The sequence below is a fragment of the Ochotona princeps genome, chromosome 23 (assembly GCF_030435755.1).
Source record: "Ochotona princeps isolate mOchPri1 chromosome 23, mOchPri1.hap1, whole genome shotgun sequence".
Taxonomy (NCBI): domain Eukaryota; kingdom Metazoa; phylum Chordata; class Mammalia; order Lagomorpha; family Ochotonidae; genus Ochotona; species Ochotona princeps.
In genome coordinates, this window is record NC_080854.1 from 31,109,753 (window position 1) to 31,127,240 (window position 17,488).

Here is a 17,488-nt window from a genome sequence, read left to right on the forward strand (position 1 = left end):
GAGAATGAATTTCTAGTATCGAATTACTGGAAATTTTTAAAAACATCCTTGGAAAGTAACATTTGGGTGGACCATGATAATTTCCTAGACTTTGTGTTGGTTGAACGTGACTTTGAACCTTGGTTGTACAACCCAGAGAAAGTTCTTTACCCTCTCTTGAATCAGTTTTGGGTTTTTTCCATATATTGAAATTACCGCATGACGCTGCCCGGTAAGTGTGCTGTTGGCCACAAGGATTGTAATACCTTAGGTTGCCATTAGGCAGTGTCTGAGTGACTGTATCCCCAGTGGTTTTCACACTTGGTTTTCTTTTTGTGCTAACTTGTACAATGAGCTCAGCTTGCAATTGCTCGGGGGTGATTCCTTGGAAGGCAGCGTTGCTGGGGTCTGTGCTGGCCCCTCGGAGCAGGGCTGGCTTTGTTCTTACTGCCTCTGTTACATTCACAGGAGCTTTTCTTTATGTTTCCTTCCTGATTGTGTGCCCCCTGCCCCATTTTTTTTCTGCTATTATTGCTTTTCCTTGTAAAGAAATTCCACTTTGCCCATTTTCTAATCCAGTTGTTTCCTTGGGCGTCTCTGCCGCCTCCAGCAGCTCAGCGCTTCCTCCTGCTCTGGCTCCGCGGCTCCCTGCGCGCGACCAGCTGCCTTTGGAGATTCTGGTCTCCACCGTTGCCCGTAGTTCTATACCGGACTCTGGTTTTCTTTTCCTGTTAAATAGTTGTTGTCTTCACAAGGGCTCCTAAGCTACCATAGAAAATAAGTGAAATTTCATATGTGATTCAGAAAGAACCTGGCTTAAGGTGCCTGTTATTTTCCCTAGCGCAGCACTAACTTCACTTCCACTTGGCACACAAACATCCCTGGGGGGATTGAATGGTGAGCTGCCGGGGGAAGAGCAGAACCGCTGCCTGCCTGCCTTCAGTGTTAATTGTGAAAGAAGCTAAGCTGCTGATGGAGATTTTCATTCCTCCTCTTGGGGTCCCTGTTGAGTTTAGCTATTAGGCAAGGTCTCCAAAGTTTATATCGAACAAATCTCATCATTTATAGCATCCCTCCTCCTTTTTCAAACCTGCTCCCCTTCCCCTGAGGTTCACGTGTAAAGAAAACAACACGGGCTCGACGTGATGGCTCAGGAGCTAAATCCTCTCCTTGCTTGTGCCGGGGTCTCGTATGGACACCAGTTCATGCTCCAGCTGCCCTGCTTCCCATCCAGCTCCCTGCTTGTGGCCTGGGAAAGCAGTCGAGGATGGCCCAAAGCTTTGGGATCCTGCACCCACATGGGAGGACCAGAGGAAGATACTGGCTCCTTGCTTTAGATTAGCTCAGTTCTGGCCATTGTGGCCACTTGGGGACTGAACCAGCAGGCGGAAGATCTTTCTCTCAATATCTCCTGCTCTCTGTAAATCTGCAGTTCCAATAAAAATAAATAAAACCTTAGAAAAAAATTCTCTATTAAAAAAAAAGAATTGATAGATGCTATTAAAGGCGAGGGGAATAAGTTGTGAATACATAACCAGTTACTTCTGAAGTGCTCATTCCTGCATTTGAGAGGCCGAGAGAGATGCCTTCCGTTGGCTGCTTTGCTTCACACGTGCAGCAGTTAGGGTTGGGCCAGTCCAGAGCCGGGAGCCTGCAGCAGCCAGGGACCCAGTCAGATCTCCCACGTGGGTGGCAGGAACCCAAGTTTGTTAGGCCGCTATTTGCTGCCTCCCACGTGCATTGCAGAGAGTTGGATTAAGACGAGGCAGTACTCAGTCCTCGGCACTGTGACATGGGCTACAGCTGTTCCATTGGTAACAACTCACAGTGCCACAATGCCTACCTTACTGCCTTCGTGGTGCAGGGTCCCAAGGCTTTGGCCATCCTCTGCTGCTTTCCCAGGTCACAAGCAGGGAACTGGATGAGAAGTGGGGCAGCCGGGACAGAAGCTGGTGCCCACACGGGATGCCTGCGTTTAAAGGTAGAGGATTAGCCAGTTGAACCAACACACCAACCCACGCAATTTTACTTTTTTTAAGATTTATTTATTTATCTATTCAAAAAGCAGAATATTAGGGAGGCAGTGACAGAGAGATGAGGTATCTTCTATCTGGGCTGGACCAGACCAAAGCCATGACCCAGTATCTCCATCAGGGTTTCTCGTGTGGGTGACAGGGACTCAGGCACTTGGGACGTCCTCGAGCTGCTTTCCCAGGCACCTTAGCATGGAGCTGGATGGGAAGCAGAGCAGCTGGGACGTGATCCGTTAGTCTGATGTGGTGTGGCCGGCCGACTGTAATGTGGTTGTGAGGCACGTCTTCCCTTTCTCTCAGAGGAGGATCAAAGCGAACCTCACCTGTTGGCTTGCTTGCAGACGGCGATGGCAGTGATGCAGTTCAGCAAGGAGGAGGTGCGGGAGGTGCTGCGGCTGCTGGCCGGGATCCTGCAGCTCGGGAACGTCGAGTTCATCACCGCCGGCGGCGCGCAGGTTTCCCTCAAGACAGGTGGAGTGCCTCCCAGCTGCTCCCCGCTGCCCTGCTGTTTTCCCCAGGGGAAATTGAACATATCTGCAATACTGATTGTGCTTTCATCTTTTAAGCAGAGAGCTAGACAACTTTAATTGTATCTGAGGTTGGGCTGTCAGTTAATGAAAGATGCTCGAGTGTGAAAAGTTACCTAGCTGAAGAAGTGTGGAAGGAGAAGCAGTGAGGCTGTGAGGAAAGATGCCACAGGTCGGGTGGCACGGTGCTCTTCCTGGTTCTGCAGGAGTGGCACAGAGCTCACGGCAAGGCTGTCCATTCTCCTAGCCAGAGTGCCAGGCTCCTGGGCACCAGGCGCATGGCCAGCTGCACCAGAGCAGGTGCCTCTGTGTTTCAGCCCTCTTAGTGACTTCTTTCAAGTGTCCCAGAGATCTCTGGTAAAATGGAAATGGCTTCCTAGACATAGAGCTAAATCAGCCGTCATTTTCCAGGAGTAACTTCTCATAGTGAGTTGTATTTTTAAATTATTTCTTGTGGAAGCATTATGAAGTCATAGAAGCTGAGAACTGAATGAATTCAAGTTCAAATCAATCCAGTTCTGTAGGCAAGTAGTTCCACAGTGTTTGAGCGCAACCCCTAACCTCTGATTGTTCTCGAGTCAGTGAACTCGAAGAGCTTTTGTCTATGTGAGTTCTAGTCGTGTTTACTGCATTAGAAATTAAAACCGAACATTTAAAAAATATTTATTAATTCATGTGAAAATAACAGTGAGGGACTACTCATTCCATGCCAAAATAACCATCTTATTTTATTAAAATGACTGTTTTCCAAAACATAAACAAATCAAAACAGTTATACTGCATTCTTGTAGATTTCTTTAGCGTGGAACAGAAGTGACAACCTGATTCTCTGAACTGCGTTGGCATCCAGTTTAGTTGTTGAGATGCCCCATGTCGAGTAGCCTTTGAAGCTCTCCTGTACACTGGTGCACGGTGGGCATGTAAAGGAAATAACGTCTTAGTACAGGCTGAGAGTCCTCACACAGAAGTCCAGAGCACTGCAAACCGTCCAGCTTCTTGTGTACAGACAATGCCACACTAACCCCATACGACGGGTCGCAGTCAAAACACGGTGCGGACCCAGTGTTGTGGGTGAAACCACTGCTTGCCATGGTATAAATCTCTCCTATTCTGCTGTAGACCCGGGAGATAATGGAGTTTGGCCCATGTGGTTGGGTCCCTGCCACTCCTATGGGAGACCCAGATGAAGCTCCTGGCTCCTGGCTTGGGCCTGGTCCAGCCCTGGCTGTCGCAGCCATTTGGGGAGTGATCTAGTGACAGACAACCACCCTCTTCTCTTGGTTGTTCTGTCTTTCAAATTAAAAAAGAAAAATTGCTTTCTCAAAATTCAGGCATGTAAAAAATATTGAGTGAAATTTCCTTTAGGCTGTTTGAATAAAGAGTGTGTGTATGGGCAGCTGTAAATGAATTGCAAGTTTAGACTTGAGTCTCATCCCTAGGAAAGCTCCATGATGCATTAGCAAATATCCGAAGCAGAATCCAAAGTCTGAAGCATGTTTGATCTCAAGCATTTTGGATAGGAATGTGCAACCTGTGTTTTAAAGGAGAATGTTCATGAATCTCTGACAAAGTCTTTAGCCACTAGGCCACGCCACCGGGCCCAGGTATCTCTGACAAGGTCTTGAGAACCCTGCAGGGTTTTGAGACCAAGCTTTGCTTGGCACTAAATTCTTTGGTGCTGCTAACCTAGAATTCATGAAGGGGTGAGGAGCGTAGCAGTGTGGGGTGTGCACTAGAGAGTCTGCCTAAGAGATGCTGGAGTGTTCTTGGCCGTAAGGGGTGATGGTGTATCCGTCAGCTTCGAACTCATTTGGTGCACAGTGATTTGTAATGCCTTATCGTTGCCTTGCAGCTCTGGGCAGGTCTGCAGAGTTACTAGGGCTGGACCCGACGCAGCTCACGGATGCTCTGACCCAGAGATCCATGTTCCTCAGGGGAGAGGAGATCCTCACGCCTCTCAGCGTTCAGCAGGTACGCGCCCTGTCCTGCAGGACGCTCGTGCGGCTTCAAATCCAGGGCTTTGGCTCCAGCCAGGAACTGTAGGCGGCCCTTCCTTTGCTTCTGCTCGCGATCAGTGTGAGCTGTCCAGAGCTGGTGGATTGTCTCCCAGGAAACAGAAGTAGCATGATGTTTCAAGAAGACAAGTGTGAGGCAGGCTACCAGAGTTTGAGTCTTGAACCTTTCCACTTACTATTGCTGCCTCAGTTTCTCCCTCTGAAAGGAGAGTTTTCGTATTCCATTCATGGCATGCTTATAACTTACATCTCAAAATAGAAAGTGGAGCTCGGAAGGCTGTCATTTAAAAGAGCTTTTAATGTATCTTACTATAAAGTCAGGTGAGCTCCAATTGATTCCTTCTGCAGACCTCTTCCTAGGTGATACTGGCTGACTTTACACTTCCTAGGTCCTCCCCAGGCTGGTGTGTGTCTCCCGACTGGTTGAGGGTGGGCCCGAGTGGGCCCACCCACCTGGGAGCCCACCTCACCGGGTGCTGTGGTCTCCCCCACAGGCCATTGATAGCAGAGACTCCTTGGCCATGGCACTTTATGCACGCTGCTTCGAGTGGGTGATCCGAAAGATCAACAGCAGGATCAAAGGCAAAGACGACTTCAAGTCCATTGGCATCCTTGACATCTTTGGATTTGAAAATTTCGAGGTACGCTTCCACAGAGTGGGACCTGTGAGTTCTCCACCCATTTCGTTAACTATTCTGCAGAAAATGTTTTCAAACAGTTTTCTGTGCAGATTTTTCTTCACCTTTACAGGGAATAGTGAGGATCCTAATGATACTTGCTGAATGTTTTTTTTCCCCTCTTAGGTTAATCACTTTGAGCAGTTCAATATCAACTATGCAAATGAGAAACTTCAGGAATATTTCAATAAGCATATTTTTTCTTTAGAGCAGCTAGAATATAGCAGGTAAGCACTTTTAGGATTCCCACTTTAACAGTGTTTTGAAAAACCAACTAGATTAAATCATTTTGAGGGAATATTTTTATTTAACGTGACTCTTAAATCTTTCTCCAGAGAGGGATTAGTGTGGGAAGATATTGACTGGTTGGACAATGGAGAATGCCTGGACTTGATTGAGAAGGTAATGGATGCTGAAGAATGGCTGTAGTCCCTAGGGTGCCCAGCTGGGTTGATTCATATTTATGGGAACAAAGCAACCTGTGTGAACATGTACTTCAAAGATGTGAATGTTTAAAACACAATGGGCCATTTGGAAACGTCAATGTAAATGCGCAAGGTTGAATCTAAATACTTGGCTGCTTCAGAACTATTGTCTCATGGAGCTCAGCACTCAAGAATCAACAGTGTGTGAATTGGCTTCCCTAGGAAGCAGGAAGAGCTTGCCAGTGTCAATAGTAGATGTGCCAGTTGTAAAAGTTTCATCCATGGAATTGCAGCGGATTCCATTTTTCCAAGGATTCACTTGGAATTCTAAGGAATGGGTTTTATATCTAGAGTATGAATATTAAATTTTTCTAAGAAATTATCCCCCTCCTTTTTTTTTCTCAAGTAACCACTGATAGAGAACAGAAAGGGAAAGAATTCTAGAATAGTTTGTACAGAAACACATTCATTTCTCAGTTCATTTAACCATTTTCTTTCCTATTCTAGAAACTTGGCCTCCTAGCTCTTATCAATGAAGAAAGCCATTTTCCTCAAGCCACAGACAGCACCTTACTGGAGAAGTTACACAATCAGCATGCTGTATGTCAAAATCGCCTGTTCCTCATTATGTCTGAATAGCAATCTGTGGATTAAGATCACATACAAGATGTCTCAGCGCTGTTGGCTCAACTTCCCATGTTTAACTTTTCTCCAGTTAAAACTTTTCTCTCTTTCTGATGCTATGTTGAAATAACTCAAAGTTGTATTCTGAGCTGCTTGTCAGAATATGCCTTAGTTCTTTGTGCATATAAAACTAAAAATTGTTACCCAATTCTAATGATACAGTCAAGAGTTTTATGGCTTTGATAAGTACAACTTATATCATGTTTAAATTGATACGTGGGGAGATTTGATGCTGTTGCACTGTCTGTGGCAGTTAATTTTCCTCAGAAGTCAAAAGGAATCAGTGAATGAAATCAGACATTATTGCTTTCTTTTTTAATAGAATAACCACTTTTACGTGAAGCCCAGAGTCGCAGTCAACAATTTCGGAGTGAAGCACTATGCGGGAGAGGTAAGTACCTTCTGGACACTTGGAATGTTCCCCACTTGGTACACAGAGGAGGTTAGGATTCAGAAGCTAATCACAACTTTATTGACGTGATTTCTCTTTGGGACCCTAACGTGAACCGACTATCTTGTATCAGCCTTCCTGTCTTACTTCCCACACCTAGGTGCAGTATGATGTCCGAGGCATCTTGGAGAAGAACAGGGACACCTTCAGAGATGACCTTCTCAATCTGCTCAGAGAAAGCCGGTACATCTGTCTCCTCCTCCCCAAAGTCAGGAGCAAACAAACCAGAATGGAGTCAGTTACCCTGGGAGGCAGCTGGTTGGAGCCCCAGAGGAGTTCCTGGCTCCTGGTGCTGGCCTGGCCTCATGGGGCTGTTTCTGGGCAAGTGAACCACTGCATGGGAGACCCATCTCTCGGTCATGCTCCATCTCTCTGCCTTTCACATCGAATGAAAAATGGATAAAAAATAAAATTTGCATAAATGCATTTCATTTATGATTGTAACACAAGTTTCTAGGCAGTATTTTCCCAATAAAATATCTCAAGAGGTAAAATAATAGCAGTATCCTTGACAGCCGGCTAAGGGAGTTCTAGGTTCCAGAGCTATGAGTTAGGGACTCTTACTGAGCCCAACATGCAGATGAGGAAACCAAGGTGTGGTGTGGCTAAGTGGGGACCAGAGACCTGCAGGGCCTAATTGCTCTCAGGTCTGCCTGGCACAAGAGCCTGGGCTCTTAACCAGCTAAGCTGCCAGCTCATGGCGACCGTGGAGCCCATGCCAAGTGAATGGCTGCCTTGGTTTTAGAGGAGCCACATGTGTCTAGTGTAAGGGCTATCCAGAAAAATAAACAAATGTGAACTCACCCAAAATTAATGAATTACACATTCATGAATTGTAAATTCATACCATTAAGTCAATACTTAATGACAGCACATAGCAATTTCCATGATTAGTTTAGCTATTTGTATAGAATGTATGAGGAAGCTTTCTGTCCTTAGGAAGCCTTTTGAGAAAGGATTGGGAAAAATATCCTTGTGTCAAAGGTTTAAAGTACATGTGTTGAGTCCAGTTTAAATTTATAACACAAATAAATCTTTATCATCAAGAAAGGAAGTGGCACAAGTGTTAAAAAGCTCCAATAGAAATGAGACGGTCAGGTGGCCACTGTGTTACTCAGACAGCTAAGAATTGTGACGGACTGGCTTGCTCGCTCTTTCTTTAAGGTTTTTTTTTTTTTTTTTCAGTTTTATGTATTTTTATTGGAAAGTCAGATATACAGAAACAAGGAGAAAGAAAGATCTTCCATCCACTGATTCATTCCCCAAGTGGCTACAATGGCCGAACAGAGCCAATCCAAAGCCAGGAGCCAGGAGCTTCCTCCAGATCTCCCACGTGGGTGCAAGGGTCCCAAGGCATTGGGCTGTCCTGAACTGCTTTCCCAGGCCACAAGCAGGGAGCTGGTTGGGAAGCAGGACCCGTGGGATTAGAACCAGTGCCCATATGGGATCCTGGAATGTGCAAGGCAAGGACTTTAGCTGCTAGGCTACTGTGCCGGACCCAGGATTTATTTTATTTATTTGAAGTACAGAGTTAGAGAAAGACCTTCCATGCAGTGGTTCACTCCCCAAAATTGCCACAGCAGCTGGAGCTGCTTCTGGGTATCCCACGTAGGTCCCAGGGCCTCAGTATGTGTTCTGCCGCTTTCCCAGGAGCATTAGCAGGGAGCTGGATCAGAAGTGGAGTAGTTAAGGAGCAGTGGGCACCCAGATGGGATGGCAGTGCTACAGGCAGTGGCTTCACTTGCTTTGCCACAGCACTGGCTCCTAAATTCGCGCTCAAGGAACCAATCAGAAACATCAACTTAGGAGCTCAGCATTTGATGTGTGTGATCTTTGTGGTTTCAACTCTTCCATGTGAAGGTTTACTGTTTCTAGCAGTGTCAGTTAATTTTACCTTCAGATGAATTTTCAGACCTGTAAAAATGATATTTTAAAGGTAGCATAACATGTTACCCACTGAAGCAGTTTCATATTTGTTAGATTTAAATTAATGTGTGGATCATGAGTAGAGGGAATTTGTTCTAGTGAAACAAGCAAGGTGGGTTCACCTGGCACTGCTAGCTTGAAGCACCTGGATGGGCCAAGGAAGTGTATCCTTCAGCCACACGTTCCCCTGTGGGCCGAGTGGCTAAGGCTCTTTGGTGGCCCCCTGATCTTTCACCTTTGACATCTGTGACCTGTCGGTGCACCAGAGCTTTTCCCAAGAGCGCTCAAAGCACATTTAGAGAGCCTGAAAAAGAGAGGGAGCATCCTTAACAAGCACCCTCAAACCGAAGGCTGTGGGGTTGGATCAAAGTGGGAAACCAGCGGAAAAGGCACTGGTGCTGCTGCCGAATGAGTGCGGACATGTGACAGTGAAGCCACCCTTCTTCACAGCTTTGTGGCCCATAAAGCTCTCCATGCAGGGAAGACAAAAGGCCCCTGGGAAGCCTCTTCCTGACTTTCGTCATAGAGGTGGCGAGTCTCACAGAGCTCCTTAGTAACAGCTGGCATCCCCACCAGCAGTGTGCCAAGTTCCCCGATGTCAGCCTTGGGCATCGGTGTTCTCATTTCCTTTTCATTCAGGGAGTAGGGCATAAACTCTAAAGTTATCCCCATTTTCCATGGGGGGCGATGGGGAGACACGGGGCCTGGTAAGAGATGAAGCCGTCTTGCCCTAGGGGCACAGCTGGGAGAGGGTGCAGGCAAATTTTGAACCCTCCTCTGCCTCACTGCAGGTTGCTGGGTCTTTGCAACCTTGGAAAATGGGCAAAAGGAATACCTGCCTTCTGCAGGCTGGAAGCTGTGGCTCCTGGGGCTTGGGGTACCCTGGAAAGAGCAGTGCTCCTCAGTGGGGTGCCACCCTGGGTCCCTGCCAAGGCCACCCTCCTCTGCAAGACTCTAAAGGCTGGCTCATTTTTTGTTAGTGCCTAGAGCTCTTTGGCAGTGACTGGTTTGAAATTGGAAGCTCTCTTAGCTTTGCCAGGCCTTGGTGTATTACTTTTAATTATTGGTGGGAAAAGGCCCCGTAATTAGAGTAACACGGCACAGTATCATCATGTGTTTGAGGCCCACAATCTTCCTGCTGTTCCTTCACGCAGATTCGACTTCATCTATGACCTATTTGAACACGTTTCAAGCCGCAACAACCAGGACACCTTGAAGTGTGGAAGCAAGCATCGACGGCCCACAGTCAGCTCCCAGTTCAAGGTTGGTCTCCACCACTAGATTTGGTGGGTTGGTTATTACAGTGATTTTAAGAATTGAGAAAGGTGGTGTGGATATGTGAGTTAACTGAGAATATTGAATTTCGTTTTTCTTTCCATTGTGGTCTTAAGATAGCACTTTTTTTTCTCAGTCAAGGGAAAACATGTAGATCTTTTTTTAAAATTATTATTAAATGGGAAATAGCTACTTATTCCAAGCGTGTGAAATAAAAATTCTTTTTACCAAAGGTCTGTTTGCCCACCTGTGATTAATCCAGTTCATATTTCAAGGCCTGTGTGGAAATAGGCTATATTTTTTCCAAATAGGAATAATGAACATTTGGGTAAATAAATATAATTAATGTCAGTTACCTTACTCAGATGTTTAGAATTCAGAGAGAATAAATTTCATTTCATTTTAAGTATGTTTGGAGGTAGAACAAATGAAGGCAATTTCCTGATCTTACTGTGAAGAGGAAATGGAAATGTGTCCATCAACACATTGGTTACATTCGCTCTGGCGAAGCTGTGTTTTTTAACATTCGTTTCTTTTACTTGAAATTCGGAGTTACACAAAGAGATCCTTCACCTGCTAGGGTTCACTCCCAGAATGACTGCAGTGGCCAGAGCTGGGCAGGTGCAAAGCTGGGAGCTTCTTCTAGATCTCCCACGCGGGTGCAGGATCCCAAGGCTTTGGGCCGTCCTCCATTGCTTTTCCAGGCCACAAACATGGAGCTGGATTGGAAATGAAGTAACGGGGACACGAATCAGCACCCATTTGGGATGAGGCGCCCCAAGTGGAATTAACTTGCTATACACCATGTCAGACCCCTGTGAGGCTGTCTTTAGTTGGTCCTTCAGTAGGTTCCCAGGCTGTGTGCTGGGTGACAGCTGTTGTCTAACAGAGGAGATGAGGCAAGATAGACCCACAGAGTTTGCAGTCCTGGCAAGTGCAGTGCACGGGGCAGGCTCACCCATGTGATGGAACATTCAGTTTCCCTTTATTGTGTACTTCCTATGTGCCAGTCAGGGGGCTAATCATTGTCAGTATGCTGTCTTACTCTTCACACGTAGTGCTGCACATGTGGGTGATGTCCCCATTTCAGAGACAGGAATACTGAGGTGATCTGTTCAGCCTCTCAGTGGACTGGCATGGGATTCTAATGAAAAGGAGGTATAGCTGACCCTCAAAGCAGTGCCAGTAGTCTCAGTGGAAGTGCTCGGTTTTTCTTTGGCCAGGAAAGTCACTTTTTCCTGGAGTTGCCTTGGAGGGCTTGGAGACGTTTGAGACCTAACTTGGACACAGAGTGGCAGAAACAGGAAGGGCTTAGGTAGGCTTTTAAGGTGGGGTGAGGGCAGGAGAAAGGACCCAAAGGCTGGGATGCAGGGCCTGCCCCTGGTGGGGTCTGTTGGGCAAGCAGCAGGGGAGAGCTGAGCTGGTGTTTAGAGCAGGCAGGGCAGACAGCAGAGGAGCTTTGTTCCCCCCAGCAATCCCAGAGCTTCCTGAGCAGCGAGTGAGTCATCCGCGTAGGGTTGTCGACAACCACGTTGTTCTAAACAGCAAAACTGAGCAGAAAACACAGGCAGACAGAAATAGAGGGGCCGCACAGTAGTTGGAAAGACATGTATGTCAGCCAGCTACAGTGATGGGACCATATTTGGATTCTGATCAGAGAAATAAACCACTTGAAAACTCTGAAATCTGGGGCCAGTGTGGGGCATGATTCTCTGCAGCATCAGTAGAGTTTGAGTCCGAGATGCTCCACTTCTGACCCAGCTCCCTGCTGATGTGCCTGGGAAAGCAGCAGAGGATGGCCCAAGGCCTCGGGGCCTTACTCCCATCAGGTAACCGAGAAAAGGCTCCCACTTCTTGGCTTTGGTCTGGCCCAGCTCTGGCTGTCATTGCCATCTAGGGAGCAGAGCAGCAATTGGAAGATCTCTCTCTCTCTGTCTATCTCCTCTTTCTGGGAATCTGTCTTTCAAACAAAAATAAACAAATCTTTAAATAATAATAATATAATCATGTGGTGTCTGGGATTTACCTTGCACTAGGAGGTGGGCGTAGTACCCCTGGAGACAGGGCTCAGGTGGAGTAAAGATGCAGACATTAACTACATCTGTCTGCTCTGGTGAATAATAATGATAATGGTTTTGAAAACCCTTCATAATAAAACGTATTTTTAAGTCACAGAAGCAGTAGTATAGATTGACTTGATGTCTGTAACCTGGTGATTGGGAGTCCAGAGTGAGTCATGGTGGCTCCAAGGGTGTGCTTACACATTGGTGCTGGCTGTGTGATGGAGACACCGAGTTAGGGACAACAGTTACAGTGGACAGACACTGAGGCCTTTTTTCTGCACAGGACATTGACACATCCTAGGTTTCTTTTGCTTTGTGGATTGACTGTTTTAAAATGGCTCTATTTCAAAGGAGAGATTGAGAGAGTTTTTATACCATGAAATAATTGCAATGACAATTCATTGTCATTTTGCATTGTTTTATATTAGGATGACAGATACTGTTTGTTTTTTTATTCTTGCTTCTGATCAGTTCTTGTGCTGAGAAGTTTGCAGACATGTCGCACTAAGACCCATTCAGCATGTCCTCTTTCCTTTTGACAGGACTCACTGCATTCTTTGATGGCAACGCTCAGCTCCTCCAATCCTTTCTTTGTTCGCTGTATCAAGCCAAACATGCAGAAGGTAAGATTTCTGAGAGTCTAGACGCAGACCTTGAGATCCAGTTGTCAAGGATGCAGCCTCCCGGGGTGCCTCCTTACGCTTCTGGAGTCTCCAAAAGTGCTTTTGTTTTAAATGGCCAGCAACGGACAGAGCATTAGTATAACCTGACCGTCCATGGCAAGCCCCCTTTTGCCCCTGAACTTCAGGTGATGAGCTTCAGCTGATGGTGTAAACCTTGAGGGAGATGTGTTTTATGAAGAAACATTGGGAAGCCTTCACTGTCCTTTTTTTTAATGTTTGGTTTTAAATTCTTGGGACCAAGAACATGATATACCAGTTGCAAAGAACTATTTGGTGTGCTTTTTTGTTACAGTTGATTTCTTTCAGCTTTCTTCTCTTACTCTTCATTGGTTGAATATCATGGGACTGTAACTTAGTAGTGCTGTATTTTAAGTACTTTAGCTATTTGATTGTGACTAATGAGAAGCCACAGTGAAGATTGTCCTAAATGCTAGTATCTGGTTACGTAGTTTCAGCTTTTAAATGTTGTTGTCAAATTAGCATCAGTGTAAATTTAAAAAGGAGATGCTACTGAACAAAGAAAATGTGGTGTTGTAAACTACTGACAGCTGCTGAGTCCACAGCCCAAGGTGTTAGGTTGCCTTGAAATGTTTGTGATGAAATAAGCTGATGTTGACCCAGTAAACCAGCCTGTAACAAGGAGACCTTCTCTAGAACAAACCCCCACTCATCAGTGATTCGAAGCCTGCCTTGTGGTAAGCAGGTGGATGCCGTCCTCATGTGGGTTTGGCTGAGATATCCGGGAACTGCCCCTCAGAGATTGGGGTTCTCGTCTGCTGGCTTGGCGGTGCTGTCTGTGGTTTTTATATTGTCGAACCAGTTGCCTTTGGTTTCACATCAGGGCGATTCCTCATTTCTGGTAAAGATGTATACTTGTAAGAAATACAGTGTAGAATTCTAGAGGTCTCTTTCTGAACTGTTCAGCTTGTTACCTAATTGGAGTGAGGTGTGAGATTCTGTATGATGTGAAGTGGCCGAGACTGTTCTTATGTGGAGGGTCTATGATGTCTTGATGGGCAGCATTCCGGCAGTTTAAAATAGCAACTCACCTTCAAACTTGAATTTATATTTAAATGCTTTTAGTTATTACAGAGAATGGCAACATAAATAATACAGTGTTCTGTATGTGGGATAGATTTTGGTAGCAGAGTAGTCCTTCTCATAACTGGCTTTATTGTCCACGTGCTGTGTTGTTACCCCAAGTGGGCAGTGTTCCCAACACAATGGAAATGGCCTGTGTGGTTCTGGCTTTGTGAGCCTGGTCAACATTCCTCCCCATTTATTCATTTATTTATTTATTTATTTATGCTATAGAAAGTGTGACACTGAATTTCAAGCTTCAAATGTATGTTATTTGCAACTTACCGTCTGGGATGCTGGGACGTATCTCACAGTTTCTGATGAGCCCTGGTTACCGGGAAGCCCTCCCTGCCTGCCGCCCAGCTCATCGCTGTGCTGTGGAAAGTGACCATGCACTTGGGCAGGCTTGGTGGCTGAGATGCCATGACAGAGGAACCAACCTGGCATGGCTCTATGAGCACCGAACCTTGAGTGTGAAACACCCAGTTCTGCTGCTCTTCCATGGATGGCCTAGAGTTTACTTTTCCTTGGAATTCTATTAGTTTTGTAAGTTAGGCTTGCTGGAAAATGCTTGAGCAGCCCCAATATTAAAGAAATTGCGTCTTTTTGATGTTTATGTTTCCATGCCGAGATTTGATTGTGCCTAATTGCCTTGCTTTTTGCGTTTTTAAAAATGTGCCAACTCTACCTCCTGTTCCCATTTGTGTTGGCTCTTGGCCCCTGAGACCTCCTGCCTGCAGAGAGGCACATTTCCAGCACACCAAGAGATGGGCCATAAGGAGTGTGGAAGATGTCTTGGTGCCATGCTAAAGGTGCCAGGAAGCAAGGGTTTGGGTGGGCTCAATGGTTTGGGCTCGAGAGAGTTTAGGTACAGGTGTGATGTGTGAGTGTCACAAAGCTAGTTAGAATAGGGAAGTAGCAGTTTAGGACCCCACTACCTTTGTTCTAATTCCATGGGACTGGGCCTGGCGTGGTAGCCTAGTGGCTAAAGTTCTCACCTTGCACATGCTGAGATCTCATATGAGTGCCAGTTCGTATTCCGGCGGCCCCACTTCCCATCCAGCTCCCTGTGTGTGGCCTGGGAGGGCAGTCGAGGATGGCCCAAAGCCTTGGGACTCTGCACCCACATGGGACACCTGGAAAAAAGCTCCTGACTCCTGGTTTCAGATTGGCTCAGCTCTGGCCGTTGTAGCCACTTGGGGAGTGAATCATCAGATAGAAGATCTTCTTTGTCTCTCCTCCTCTCCGTGTATTTGACTTTCCAACAAAAATAAAATAAAATCTTTTAAAAAAAATTCCATTGTCTGTTACCACTGGTGCTGTTCTATGAAAGTTATGTAAGTAACCCTTATTTGGAGTTTCTCTTATGAAATTACTGCTTTAGTTCCAAGATAGATTGTTCTAGAAATTTTATGGCAAAGATTCATGCCTTCCCTTTCCCCAAGATAAATGTGTATGTACTTCTTGCTTGGAGGGAGAGGGTGCAGCGCTCTCGTCACCTCATTTTCTTCATTCTGTTTGCCTTGAGGGCTTGGGGGATCCCCTTGACATCTGGGGGTGAGTACCTGTTGCATTGTGCATACCCGGGATCATGGCCATTGGGCAGGGTTTCTGATCTGGCGTACAAGCGGCAGCTGTGCGATTTGTGGCCTCTATCTGCAGATAAAAGTAGCTGCTTTTGTGCTTTTTAGCATCCTTGGCAAGCCTCACAGCGGCCTCCCTGACCACGGCCGCCAGGACAGGCTGTCCTCAGCCAGTGTTGGGATCCCCGGCAGGGCTTTTGGGCTGGAAGGAATCTAGAGATTCCTTGTGGGATTTTGTTTTGGAAGCTACTTGTAAATTTGGGGTTCCTCCCATTGTGGTGGTGGTGGTGTTGTTCCATGGAATTTTGTGTCTTGTTTTAAAAAGCAGGTGCAGAGGGAGAAACTGCTAGCAAATGCTGGACCACACGTCAGCCAACTCTATCAATGCGTGGGCTCATTTCGTGTGTGTGTGTGTGTGTGTGTGTGTGAGCGGCCCTTGGCCTTCCCTAAGCCTGAGTGTTGTGTAGTAGACGTGTTGTGCCGGTTTCTGAAATCCCCAGATAATCATCAAGTCTGAAGCCGGTGCTAAGGCATAAAAGTGGTTTATTCGAACTAACCTAGGTCTCCCAGCCACCTCCCCCAGCCCAGCATGGCCGGGCGGGGGAGGGGCAGCCGTTGCAGGATCCGCAGCAAGCCCGTGAGCCAGAGAGAGAGAAAGGAAAAGACCCCGAGAGCCCAAGCTCCCCAGTTTTTATACATTTCAGGCTATTAATTATACAGTCATGATCTAGCAGGCTTCTATTGGTGGGTTTGAAACTAGCGACTTTCAAAAAGTACAAATCGATGAGCTATAGGGTAGTGGATCTTATCAAACACCAGGTACCTCCTTCCTGAGGAGTGGTCTGCCTATGTGACCTGCCAGGTGTCCTGCTGGGTGTCAGGCCTAGAATCCACACAGCCCCCAGCCAAGCCATCAAGGCGGGATCACAAAGGGCAGAAAACTTCCAGGCTCTTCATTCCCCCCTCTTTCTAGTAACTAATCAAATCTTTGATTCAATAACACACTTAGTAATACAATTAACAATGTACAAGCCTTGTTGAAAATACTGACATTTAAAAATTTTTTTAGTGTTAAGATGTTACATGTATACAACACAGTTCTGTCAGGAACCGGAGACCCTAACTGCCTATCATCCTATCTGGCTCCTATATTTCTAGACAGAGGACTAGACCCCAACAGTTTAGGGAAAGGGGACGTCGTCGTCCGCTCTTGACTACTTCCTGCTGACAGGGGGGCGCAGTTGAGTAACAGCAGCAGTTGGGGGGGTCTATCTAAAGGTTCCCGATAGAAGGCAGAAGTCATCAGGTGTTCGATGTACAGCCTGGCACTTGAAAGGCCCTTCTTTGTTGAAGTCTAGATATCAAAACATAACATAATTATAATTTTTTCCAACTTAGTAGGTCGTGAGTTCAGTTAGAAACTTTAGTTTGAATACTTGAGTTCTAGAGCTTAGATGCAAAAGAATTGTTAGGTTTTAACCTTTGTTTCAGCAAATAATATTTCAGTGGAACACATGAAACTCCCCCTGAGCTGCATAAATAGTTGACCTAGATCAATCAGAAGGCAAAGTAACAATGCAAGGATTAGCATGCAGCATTAGGATATAAGTCCATCACAGGACAGGTAAATGCAAGCTGACTTCTTGGAAATTATTGCATTTGACATTTGAAAATGCAACAGTAGTTTTATATCTAGGTAGGTGATGTCCACCAAAGTAATCAGAGGGAGGTGGAGTTTGCCTCCATCAAACCTGGAATGCATGGCAAAACTCTGGTGGGGCCCCTCTCAGGTTGTGAGACCACCATAGCACTAATGAGGGGCACAAACTCACATTACTCCAAAGAAGGGTCGAGGTGACCCTCATTTCAGCTTCCATGCCAAACAGAGTCCAAAAAGGCCTCTTCCTCATCTCCTTCATGCCCATTTTCCTCCGCAGCCTTTAACTCCAGGTCTGTCTGCTGCATGGGGAAGGGAAGCCCGTGACCATGGCTCCCTGAGACAAAGGCCATTCAGATTCCCTTTATATACTTGGCAGAGTTCTTTTCCTGAAAATTGGCAAATCCAACAGTAGGGAACAGGCAAGTGT

General features: G+C 46.2%; 1 protein-coding gene across 1 annotated transcript in view; it reads left to right on the forward strand.

The window, feature by feature from the left end:
* The window catches only part of MYO10 (myosin X), a 201,656-nt gene that overhangs the window by 111,693 nt on the left and 72,475 nt on the right, over positions 1-17,488 (forward strand). Inside the window, exons 10-19 of the mRNA XM_004583754.3 lie at positions 2,354-2,483; positions 4,392-4,510; positions 5,049-5,195; positions 5,358-5,458; positions 5,567-5,633; positions 6,164-6,256; positions 6,663-6,731; positions 6,892-6,974; positions 9,872-9,980; positions 12,598-12,678. Of these exons, the coding sequence (XP_004583811.3) occupies positions 2,354-2,483; positions 4,392-4,510; positions 5,049-5,195; positions 5,358-5,458; positions 5,567-5,633; positions 6,164-6,256; positions 6,663-6,731; positions 6,892-6,974; positions 9,872-9,980; positions 12,598-12,678 (999 nt within the window). The remainder of the gene's footprint in view (positions 1-2,353; positions 2,484-4,391; positions 4,511-5,048; positions 5,196-5,357; positions 5,459-5,566; positions 5,634-6,163; positions 6,257-6,662; positions 6,732-6,891; positions 6,975-9,871; positions 9,981-12,597; positions 12,679-17,488) is intronic.